Here is a 12,483-nt window from a genome sequence, read left to right as displayed (position 1 = left end):
AAGTATAAAATGGATTTATTTTCCTCTATCTTCCCAGACCCCCAAGGTGTACAGTGGCCAATCTAAACTAGGTTTGGAGGCCATTCTTTTTTTTTTCTTTTTTTCTTCAATACACAAAAATCATATTAAAAATCAATCATTACACTCATCTTGATAATCCATGGTATTGAGTTTCTAGGAGTCTCACAATGAAAAGAAATACATAGATTAGAAAACTTACCTTGGGAGTATAATGTCAAGTTGAATCATCTGAACTTACTGTTTTTTATAGGTCGAAAATGGTTAAGGGCCTCCTGGGTGGCTCAGTCAGTTAAGCATCCAACCCTTGATTTCAGCTCAGGTCATGACCTCAGGGTCATGAGATCAAGCCCTGTGTCTGGCTCTGCGCTCAGCAGGGCGTCTGCTTGAGATTCTTTCTCCCTCTCCCTCTGCTCTTCCTCCCTGCTTTCTCTCTAAAATAAATAAATTAATCTTTAAAAAAAATCGGTCATATTTCATATGGTTTGACCTCAACATGTGGTTCAATCATTCAGGGGTCTCTGCTTAATGGGATGGGTCATATACCAAAGTCCAGGCTTCCTGTAGAGTGTAAATCCATTTGTAATAGTGTCACTTCTCTCCATCCACAAAACCGGAGGGAGCTGATTAAAATCCTTATGTTATATGGATATAAGCAAATATTTCCTTTGTTCAGCTATCTTCTTTGGAATTTCATTTCTACTGTGGCTTTAAAATAGGTCCAGAAATTCTTTGGTCCCCCTCCTCTTGAGTGTGGGATGGACTTAGTGAGTTGCTTCAAATGAATAGAACATGACAGAAGTGATGGTGTTCTGCTTCATAGATTAGGTCATCAAAGACATTTTGTTTTCTGCCCAGCTATCTCTTGAATGGCTCACTCTGGGGAAAGTCAGTTGCCATGTTGTGAGGACATTCCAGTAGTGTCCACTGACTTAAGGAGAGGCCCTTGTGATGCCTCCAGCCAGTGGAGAGATGAGACCTACTGTCAACATCTGTGTGAGTGAGCCGTCTTGGAAACAGACCCTCTGGTACCAGTAAGCCTTCAAAGGACTGCAACCTTGGCCAACAAATCAGGCTTAGCTGGGTGGTTCTGGCTCAGAGTCTCTCATGAGGTTTCAGTCAAGAGTCTTCAGGATTCCTTCTCTCACTAAAGACCTAGCTATTGATCTCCTACTTGGTGAAAGGCTCTGTGCCAGGAGTTGAGAGCTAAACAAGGAAGGCACTTGTGTCCTCCAAGATTTCACTGCCAATAGGAAAGTCAGCATCATCCAAAATTATTAGCTATAAATATGCTAAAATGGAAGGGATGTAAAAAGTGCTTCAGGTTGTCTTTGAATGGAGCTTTGAGAGCACAAGAAATGAGGGTCTGCTTGCCAAGGTTTTTTGAGTAGAGAGAGTGAATTAAGAAGAGACCCCCTGCACACAGTAGTAGAGGTCACACCACATAAGAAAAAGAGGTTGACCAGGCCTCTTGTCAGAGGCCAGCTGCTCTGAAGCCGTTCTGTTGGAGTAGGAAATCCAGACCACACACATCTTCCTTAGCGGCCGTAACCATATCTGCCCCCCGCCCCATGCCAAAATTAATGGTGAAAAGAGCTGGGTAGGAAGAGGGCTGAGGAAATGATTTTTTTTTTTTTTTGAGAAGTGAAGTGTCGTGTTAAAGCGTGCATAGGTGTGTGCGAGTTCCAGCTATTACTGATAGAGCTCTCCTGAAGGGAACCTAGTTCTCAGTTAACGGTGCAGCAGTAAGGTGCTCTTTTTTTTTTTTTAATTTTAAAATTTATTTATTTATTTATTTGAGAGACAGAGATCACAAGTAGGCAGAGAGGCAGGCAGAGAAAGAGGAGGAAGCAGGCTCCCTGCTGAGCAGAGAGCGTGATGTGGGACTCAATCCTAGGACCCTGGGATCATGACCTGAGCCGAAGGCAGAGGCTTAACTCACTGAGCCACCCAGGTGCCCTAGTAAGGTGCTCTTAAGAGAAGCAATCAGAGTCTTATTTCACTAGTCTCTTAAGAGGAAAAGCAGAGAAATTATGATGTAAGACTTCAACTTTTCCCTGAAAACAACACCCAAATTTCTTGGTTCTGGACTCATTTAGCACAGTTTGACCAGGCCCAGGATGTGGCTGGCACTTGAATTGAGTCTCCCTCATGGATGTTGGGCTTAGCTTGTTGTCCTTGCTCCTATAATGGGCTACTGTTTCTCTCATAGTTAATGATTTTCTATCATTGAAATGAGGTCTGGAAATAGCCTGCATTTGGCAAAACTTGGTAACTGTGCTTATGTTGTCTCACCAAAAAAATTGCAACAAATGATCAAAATCACAAGCCACATTGATGGGTAAGCATAGACAGTGGTTTCTAATTCTGGTTTTGTTTCTGTGGTACAGAGACACAGAGGGTGAAAATTTGTGTTCAAATGATGAGTCAATCTTTTCCACACCTCTGTGAAAGAGCAAGGCCAGTGTAACCCCTTAGCAGATTAACTACACTGTCCAGAGTTTTACGTGTCTCTGTGGTTGTTAATCTTTTGACTGATTTGACAAGCTGGCATTTCCGTAGTCAAGTAATTATGACTCACTTTAAGTTGGAAGTTTTCTCTCTTTTCTAAGCCAGGCTAAAGAAGGAACACATTTCTCTCCTTCCCCAGAAATAATTAAGACCTTGAGAGGCTGTTGTCTCATACCACAGCGGTGTCAACCACATTGTCTGATCCCCACCTCTTTGAGAGCTAGGCCAAGGCAGATTCACCAAACTCACGCCAAAGCTGACACTCAGCTCAAAGGCATCTGGGCTTGAGGGCTCCAGCCTTGAAGTGTGCTGGGGGTACATGGTTCATTACTTCTCACTCTTCTTCTTCTTCTTTTTAAAAAGATTTTATGGCAGTGAGAGAGATCACAAATAGGCAGGCAGAGAAAGAAGAAGGGAAGCAGGCTCCCTGCTTAGCAGAGAGCCTGACATGGGGCTCTACTCCAGGATCCTGGGAGCCACCCGGGCACCCCAAGTCTTTTTTTTTTTTTTAAGATTTTATTTATTTCTTTGAAAGAGAGAGAGAAGAGTGTGAGTAGGGGAGGAGCAAAGGGAGAGGGACAAGCAGACTTTGTGCTGAGTGTGGAGCCTACTGCAGGGCTCCATCCCACATGAGATCATGACCTGAGAGGAAATTGAGAGTCGGAACTTTGACTGAGCCACTCAGGTGCCCCGAGAGGAAGTTACTTTTTTTTTTTTTTAAAGATTTTATTTATTTATTTGACAGACAGAGATCACAAGTAGGCAGAGAGGCAGGCAGAGAGAGAGAGAGAGAGGGAAGCAGGCTTCCTGCGGAGCAGGGAGCCCAATGCGGGGCTTGATCCCATGACCCTGAGATCATGACCCGAGCCGAAGGCAGCAGCCCAAACCACTGAGCCACCCAGGCGCCCCGAGAGGAAGTTATTTTTATCATAAAAATAGAACTACTGGGCGCCTGGGTGACTCAGTGGGTTAAACCTCTGCCTTTTGCTCAGGTCATGTTCTCAGGGTCCTGGGATCAAGTCCCACATTGGGCTCTCTGCTCAGCAGGGAGCCTGCTTCCTCCCTCCAAATCTCTCTCTGTCTGCCTCTCTGCCTACTTGTGATCTCTGTCTGTCAAATAAATAAACAAACAAAATCTTAAAAAAAAAAATAGAACTACTTAGGAGGGCCTTGCTGGCTCTGTCATTAGAGCATATGACTCTGTATTTTAGGGTTATAAGTTTGAGCCCCGTGTTAGGTGTAGAGATTACTTAAAAATAAAATCTTTAAAAAACCAGAACTAATCACAGGCCAATGGTTGTTTTTAGATAAACACATTTTGTCTTTTGTCTTCCATAGATCACAATTCAGAGAAGAGGGATAAAGAATCCTCTCTCTCCAACAGGAATATGAATGAACCATTTACTGCTATAAATAAAGAAACACTTGAAGCAGCAGCTAAGACAGGTAATAAGTTATAACAAGACACTTACGAACTAATAAGCTAAACAGACATGAACAGGTAACTTCAGAATGCATCTGTGCCTTTCATGGTATTTTAACAGAGGAGATGTCAGCACGCCTTTTATTTACCCACAATGCATACAATCTGCCAGTAAAATGATGAATGAAACTAACTCGGGATTTGACCACCCTTTTTAAAAGATGCTACTTTCAGTCATTTCTACACAGCCAGGGTCCTTCCTAACATGGGCATCATCCTCTGAGCCTCTGCCATTACTGCACACTGAGGCTTTCTAACAAGTAGGAGGGATTAAATCCAAATATTGACTAGTCCCTGGTCTTCAGCCTTGGATGACCTGAGCCTGGGCCCATTCAGAACGAGTAGCAACTTGCCCATCACTACCAACAATGTGCTGACTTTTCCCAACAAGCCTTGGAGTGGCTTGGTGCTGCTGCCTCTCACTGTAGCTTAGATGGAAGCGGCAAGTTGGACGTTTCCAGTTTTCTTCCCACAACCCAAGATGGCCCTTGGCCAGCATCCCCCGGCCTGCATTGCTAGCCTCCCCTCAGTGCTTCTTCACACCAAACTATCCAGTTCCTATCATGGAACATCTCTGCCCCATTTCCCTGCTTCCTGCTTTTGTCACATTACAAGTGGAGTGACAGAAGCTCTAGGAGTCCCTGATGTCAGCTGGGGTCTCTAGCTAAGATTGTCTTGTGCTCCTAAGCCCGTACATGGTGGCATTCAAAATCTACCCTCAGGATTTCGGCAAGTCCCTACAGGCTGTAAGAGCTGAAGTTCATCTGGCAACATGCTTATCCTTGTGAATGAGATTCTGTCAAACCTATGCACTTGAGGCAGATGCTATATATGGCAGAACTTCTTGAAGCTGGGAAGGTGGGCTGATGGGGGATAGCTCGAAACTGAGTATTTGATTCCACTGTTTTTAGTAGCCATTGCAGAATTTTCCACCCTCTTGGGGGCCCTTGCCTCCCCCTTCCATCTGACCTTCCTCTATTCTTCTTCTCCTGCAAACTGTGCCTTGTTGTCCCTTCTTTTTGGTTGCTTTGCTGCTTGCTGGGCTCATACCCTCAGCGTCTCACCTCCAGCACCACACAGCATCTCATGTCACTGCCAAACAGCTTAGGAGTGTATTTTCCCAAACAAAGCCAGTTTCTTCCCCCAGAGGACTTCTGGGGCCAGAGGCCAAGTTTCTAATGTTTTCAGTTCTGCTGTAAGCAGAGCTAACAGGTTCGTCCCTGCAGATCTGTATGGGGACTTTCTTTCTGTTTACTTTGCCATGTGTCTTTTCATTTAGATATTCCAGATAAGACCGTACCATGTGAGCAGCTTCTGCAGTTCCTCCAGAGGAACATCATCATTGGTGCTGGCTCGGTGGCGGGAGTCCTCGTGGTCACAGCATTGTTGCTGCTGGCGTTGACCATGTGCTGCAGGAGGAAACAGCAATCGTGAGTGGCTCTTAGCTCCTGCCTTCCTCCGAAGAACTCATGGGTATCCGTGCCAATGTTGCCCCTGAGCTTCCTGGTGATCCTGGAGTTACATTGTGTATTCATAGGGCACAGATGGCCCGGGCTAGGAGTTTTTAAGCACTGCCTCGGTTTTGACACACAGCTGGGTATGGATTTCCTGGCTGGGTCCATGCGGGCCTCCATAAAGAATCCCTTAAGTTAGGTCACAGAGATTTTCGCACTGACGGCCACTTAAAAAAGAGGAGATGGTACAGCCTCTGCCTGAAAGATTGGAAAAGAGGAATACGAGGGCAGGGAGGGCTGAGGTGGTGGAGGAGATGACCACAGGGCTGACATTTGGCTTGTTCGCCCTGGGTCAGCCCTGGTTAGAATATTGAACGATCCCTCTACTGGTTGGTAAACGGCACCTCCCAGGACCTCCCACAAACTTTTCAGTCTTCCCCCGGGGTCCTGCAAATGAAGGGCCTAGCCCAGCAGTGGCCCTCCAGGGCTCTGCTCTGATAGAGGCCATGTTGACCAGTCAAGGTCTGTCTGTACCACTTGCTGAATGTGTCTGTTATCCCCCTGATGAGAGGGCTCTGATACAGTGGCTGTAACCTTGAGTAGGCACTAGAAATTAAATGGCTTACAAGATTATGCATTTGCAGTAATTGCATCTTGAAATTATGTGCCTCTGTCTGCATCCCTTGAGACACACTTCTTTATCACAGGGAAAAGCAGCTTCCCAAGGCCCCTCGGGTCTTGCTCAGCACTGTGTTATGTGCTCAGCTTGTCCACAGAGAAAGGAAGCTGTGGTGTTCTGTGGGGGATGAAGTGTCTCTCCCCCACAATTCGGAAGCTGCAGTACTTAAAATTGCCCACAAGAGTGACATTGCTTTCCCTAAAGGTGTTTTTTAAAACACTATGATTCCCAAGACTGGTAACCCATTCAGGCCAGCCACCACTGCCTCACATCCAGCTTCCTCCTCTGAGACAGGACTGAAAGTCAAAGAGGAGCCCAGAATATGGCAGAAGTTAGAGATGGAAGATTTCAAGAGCTTCTGGAAGCTTGATGCACTTCACAATTCTGACTGGGGCTTATACATCAGCTTTGTCATTTCCCTTCTGTGCCTTTAGAAGGTATCACAAGAAGTGGCCAAGACCGTGGCTCCATCCCACAGAGGCGAATTGAAGCTGTGGAGAGCCTGTGTTACCACAAAGTTGGGGGCAGGGAAAGGAGTTTCTTGGAAACTCTCTGGTGCCCAGAGGCAAAATGAATTTCACACATGACTGACCTTCCTGTGGGGCCATCAAATGCTCACCCCTCAGAAACTTAAGCCTCTGTCACCACCCAAAGCGTAGACAGTAGGAATTCCTACACACGTTGTTGCACAGTGTGGTTTTGTGTGTTTTATTTCAGACATCCTCCAGCGAACATGACATATAATATTTTTATTCTGCGTGGGAAGTCTTGGTGGCAGAAGTTTCAAGAAAAGAACCCCCAAAAGCACAGTGAGAAACAGAAACAGTTGTTGAAGGGCAAGTCCTCTGTCTAAGCCAGCTGGTGGGGCCCGCCAAACCAGGACCGGAAGCTGTGATGCCAGGCAATTGTCCACCCAGACACCACGGAGAGGCATTTGATTTCTGGCTGTGAGGTGTGCTCCACAAAATGTTTACCTTCTCCTGTTAGTCTCGAATGGACCAAGACACGGATGTTGTACTACAGGGTGCTTAGAGTTTGGTACGGCACTGATAGCTAGGGCAGGAGATGCAGCACATTTGCCCAAACACAAACCTGACCAACTACCAAGTTCTTTATTTATTAAAGCATTGATTCTCTGATTCAGCCATTCAGGGAGCAGATATTAATTGAATGCCTAATATGTAGACAATCTCAAGCATGAGGCAACCAAAGGTTTGGGAAACAGGCCTGGTCCTTGTGGGTTTCTGAGGAGAGGGCAGACAGCTAGCTAGCTGAAGCTCTTTGGTGGTGGACTTAGGCCTCTGAGCTACAATCTGAAGGGGTCCAGAGGGGATGGGGTGGGGACACCTGGAAGCCTTCCTCCGTGTGTTGGAAGGTGGGGTCTGGGGACACACTCTCTTCTGGGATGGTGATGCAGAGGTTGGACCTGGGGTTGGTGCAGGGGCTCCTGGAGACTGCCCTAGGGTCTGCACCCCAGCTCCCAACCAAAGCGGCTGCACAACCTCTGCGGACCTCATGGGGGCCACGGTGGTAGGGCGAGGACAGGAGTGAGGTTCAAGGTCGGGCTGTGGCCTTGGCAAAGGGTCCCTGTCCAGGCGTGTGGGGCCTGGCTGGAAGGCATCTGGAGGTGGGTGGGTTTGCCAGGGAGTGAATGGGGCTCTAGGGAGGCAGGTGGCCTCAGGAGGGCGGGGGACACATCACACCCAGAGGGACCCGTAGACTGAGGGCAACCAGGGCAGACGAAGAACCTGGGACATGTCCGGGACCAATGGCATGTACTAAAGGCCAGGGACACATCGGGTGCTCACCAGCTCCTGTGGAAGCAGCCCCCACTCCCATCCTGGGCTGCTGGTGGCTGGGCACCCTTGGGCACTCTTGCTCAGACACTTAGAGTCTTGCCATGTGCAGGCCCAGGCTGGTCTTCCCCTGGCCTCCCCCTCACTGCTACCCTCTCCATTCCTTTCCTGGTTCACAGGTCTCCTGGGTCACCTTCAGCCCGGGACCTTTACTCTACCTTAATAAGTTGCATTTGCTGAGAACGCATTGCCTGTGTAAATTTCTTTAGGCATGACTATCCTCATCTTATTTCAAGAAAAGGGAGGCTCAGATGCCTAAGGTCACCTGTTAGAGACCCCAGGCTAAGGAGGCAGCCTGGATTCTAATCCAAACCAGGGGTCTGTGCTGTAACTGTTGTGTAGCCCAGCCACTATCATCCTTGGGACCTGCTGAGGAGGAATGATTGGGAAGGATTTCTAGTCTCCTTTTTTTGGAAGGTGGAGTGAGTGAAACATTTCCCCCAGAAATAGAGGTGGTTCTGGAAAACCAGGTCTTGTGGGTGGCTTATATCAAGGGCTCCCTCTCTTGTCCCCCACCCCATGTGTTTTTCCTTGTCTGCTCTCCTAAAGTGGGAAAGCCCTCAAAGCTTTAAGCCATGGGGAACTGGAGGACAGGTCCAGCCCAGGATGGGTCTGAGTGGGACATTCCTCTCTATCTCTCTCTCCCCAGTGAAAAATCAGCCCACTTTCTTCTTGTTTGAATCCTACTAGGGCTGGTTCAGGCCTTGGCCTGGAGGGTAGACCAGCACCAGGAGTCACTGGGACTCTTTAGGTCCAGGTTAATACCCCCTGACAAACCCTACTTGTTTCAACTCTGGGCAAACTCCATGGACCCTCTAGCATACATCCCACTCTAATTCCGAGGGACTTGCCTTGAGAAGTGGGATCCTCTGTCCTCTTTTTATTTTTTTTTTTTTAAAGATTTTATTTCTTTATCTGACAGAGAGAAAGATCACAAGTAGGCAGAGAGGCAGGCAGAGAGAGAGGGGGAAGCAGGCTCCCCGCCCAGCAGAGTGCCCGACGTGGGCCTCGATCACAGGACCCTGAGACCATGACCCGAGCCGAAAGCAGAGGCTCAATCTACTGAGCCACCCAGGGGCCCCCTCTGTCCTCTTTTTAAAAAACACACCCCAACAAGAAAATGTGTTCTCTCTTTGAACTTATTCCTTCCAAAGCTCTGAGAACCTGGAGTTGAATCAATCGTTGTAAGATGGGACCCTTCCAGAGACAGATTGTGAGAGGTACCTGCTCATTGCAGGTTTCATGGGCTTTTGTGGGAGCAGCTGATGGGCATGTCTGAGGGCAGAGGTAGCTCAGATGCCCAAAGGTGGCTGGCAGTTTCATGTGGACAAGGAGTCCTGGAGCTCTGGGAGCCCTGGGACCATCTTGCGCTGGCCTAGGCATCATCTTCCCAAGCCCCCACCAGTGTCACCACTGAGCAGGAAGGGAAGGAGGAGGGACTTCACACCTCTGGGCATGTCCCATCAATGGCCCACTGGGAGGCTGGGCCCAGCTGGACTCTAGTACAGGTTCTGCCTTGACCACTTCTTAAGCTCAGTGTCTTTGTTTTTGCCATGGGGTTAGGAATTTACCTCCTTCACAGGGTTCATTCAGCAAGAACCATTTATTGAGCACCTGCTGTATGCCAGGCACTGTGCTGGGCTGGATGCTAGGGACACCATGGAGAGTAGGTAGAATGGCCTTCCTAGCAGTGGGTTGCTGGATCTACTTGGAAACTTGGAAGGAGATGTGGTTGTCAGGGCTTAGGTATACAGTAGGCACAGAGCAAATACCAGACTCTTCCCTTGAGCTTACTGGTAGGTTGCAGCCCCACCCTCATCCCATCTTCATCCCAACCTCTTGGGACCCTAGAACTGAGAGGCAGTCCACCCTCCTGTTGACCTCACACCCCTCCCTCAGGCTTCTATTTTAAGAACAAGTTAGGGTCAGCCACATCTGCCAGTGGTCTCCCCATTGGTCTGGGACCACTGGGAGCCTCCCCTTGCTTTTACCTCTTCCTCTATCCAAGAGGTGTTTCCCTGTGTTCTTAGTCTGCTCTCATGCTAGAGGTTCCACCTTCAGCTCGGTGGTTGGTCTAGCTGACCTGACCCTGGCTGGGTGAGGGGCGGGCATGTGATCCACTCAGCCAATGGGCTCTGTTAGAGATTTGCTGGCAAAATTGAGAGGTAGACTCTTTTTTCCTCCCCTCCTTCTTTTTTCAATAAATCACAGCTCTTTTTCTCTCTCTATATATATATTGCAACATTTTCTAAATATAAAATATGTCAGTGTATCATATCCCATTCTCATAGTTTTAATGATCTCATAGATTTTATTCAAGATTCTAGCTTTGTGGGTAAGATTTGAAGCTGAGTCACTATCTCAGACCACAGAAAGAAAAGTTGGCTGAGAATGAAGTCAGCAGGTGGAGGAGGTAACAATCTGGCACCATCATTTGAGCCCTGAGCAACCTTTTCCTAAAAGTTATCCCTGGGATTTTCATCCATTCATGCCATATTTACTGACCACTATTATGTGCTAAGTGTCACTCCCATTGCTGGGGGTCCAGCCAGGAACAAGACAGTTCCCACCTCACAGATGTCATAGTCCTGCCCCAGGGCCTTTTCACTTGCTGTTCCCTCTGCTCAGAGTGCTTTCCCCCTGATCTCCCCATGACTCCCTCCTTTACCTCCTTCAAGTCTTAATTCACAGGCTTGCACCTCAGTGAGGCCTCTCTCCAGACCTATCAAAAATTGCACCCCCACATACTTCTTCTACCCTCTCCTGATTTATTTTACTCCTTAGCACTTGAAACCACTTGCTATACTCGATAGAATGTTTATTTGTTACTTCTCTGTTTTCCCCCGTAGAATGTCACCTCCATCAGGGAAGGGATTTTCATTGGTGTTTGCAGCAGATCTGTAGTGACCTAGAGCAGGTGCTCAGTGTTAAATAAATAGGGAGCCCAAAAGGACTATCTGAAGAGGTAACACTGAATGTTTAAGAAGGAGCCAGCCAGTGGATGACCTCCCAGGGAAGGGCGCAGCATATGGCTGTGGTGGCAGATCAATTCTCTTTTGACTTAAACCATGCTGGATCGCTTATTTATTTATTTTTTTAAGATTTTATTTATCCATTTGACAGACAGAGATCACAAGTAGGCAGAGAGGCAGGCAGAGAGAGAGGAGGAAGCAGGCTCCCTGCTGAGCAAAGAGCCCGATGCGAGGCTCGATCCCAGGACCCTAGGACCATGACCTAAGCCGAAAGCAGAGGCTTTAACCCACTGAGCCACCAGGTGCCCCAGGATCGCTTATTTTTAAGGGGTGTCACTTTTAACCTTTAGGATCCTGAGTGGTGCTTGGTGTAGGATGTAGTACCAGAGAGCTGCCTCTGGAGGGCGCAAGGGAACCTCATTGCTGAGTTTGGGCCTGCATGCCAAACTTAGCACACTCTAGAAATTGGGAAACTCGGTAGTCTGTGAGGATGGCAATAATGGTGCATTTGCTTTGAGACCTCTTTTAATTTTCACAGTATCCCTATGAGATAGGTCCTGTTATCATCCCCACTTCCTACATGAGAAAAGGCACAGAGAGCCCAGGTAGCTTGCTCATCCCCTGAGGTTTAAGCAGCAGACCCAGAAAGGACAAGATTAAAGTCACTGTGGTCTGGTCACCCAGGTGATACCCCAGATGGGAGGAAATTCAGAAGGGACCTGGGGGTCAGAGGGCGGAGGAGTGTCCTCCCTTTAGGGATCATTGCCCTGAGGTGTGAACCCTCTCTGGCAAGCTGGAGCCTGCCCCGCCCCCCTAACCCCATCCAAATGCCTGAGGTTTACCCAGTAGTGATCTGGTGGTGCTGAGTCTGGCCTGCTTGAAAGTCAGGTGAAACTGATACAGGCCCCTGTGCTGCTCAGTTTGAGGACTGGAAGGCTACCTGGAGGAAGCCGCATTTAATCATTGACCTGGAGGAGGAGCAGGAGCCAGGCAGTTGAGGAGGTGGGGGAAGTGAGTTCAGGCTGGGACACTGTGTGGGCAAAGGCCTGGAGGCGTTGACAGCAAGCCACCAATTTCTTCCGAGACTCTTCTCATGTGTGGACCCAGCCAGGAGGAATGCATTGCAATTTTCCCAGCCCACATTTCCGTCAGTCATCCGTTGCTCTTTCCTCTGAACGTTCAAAAGACCCATAGACCTCCCTCCACTTTGGCAGAGCACACAGCCTTATCTCTAAGCCAATCTCAAACTGTCTGCCTCTGAGCACCGGCCAGGCTTCTGTAGAGTCAGAGAGCAATCTCTGGGACCACAAGGGGGTTGGAGGGGCCGCTGAACCAGTGCCTCACAGGGGACGAGGAGTTCCCTTATCAGGCCTGATGTCCCCAGAGATTGGAGGTGGCCCTCAGGCCCTCCACATACAGCCTGCTCACCTTCCAGGTCTTTCCATTCTTCTGTGTCCACCAGCGGGTGGGCTGTGGGGTCAGATGGCTGGGCTTCAGTGCCCCCGGGCCA

General features: G+C 48.4%; 1 protein-coding gene across 1 annotated transcript in view; it reads left to right on the top strand.

Moving 5' to 3' along the window:
* The window catches only part of LOC309872562 (uncharacterized protein C2orf92), a 41,055-nt gene extending 33,763 nt beyond the window's left edge, over nt 1-7,292 (top strand). The window contains exons 8-10 of the mRNA XM_082746906.1: nt 3,868-3,975; nt 5,292-5,442; nt 6,863-7,292. Coding sequence (XP_082603032.1) covers nt 3,868-3,975; nt 5,292-5,442; nt 6,863-6,998 — 395 coding nt within the window. The 3' untranslated portion in view covers nt 6,999-7,292. The remainder of the gene's footprint in view (nt 1-3,867; nt 3,976-5,291; nt 5,443-6,862) is intronic.
* The last annotated feature ends 5,191 nt before the right edge of the window (nt 7,293-12,483 follow it).

Source organism: Mustela nivalis, assembly GCF_964662115.1.
Source record: "Mustela nivalis genome assembly, chromosome: 8".
NCBI lineage: Eukaryota > Metazoa > Chordata > Mammalia > Carnivora > Mustelidae > Mustela > Mustela nivalis.
Note: the sequence above shows the minus strand (reverse complement) of the source record. Positions and strands in the feature narration are given on the sequence as shown.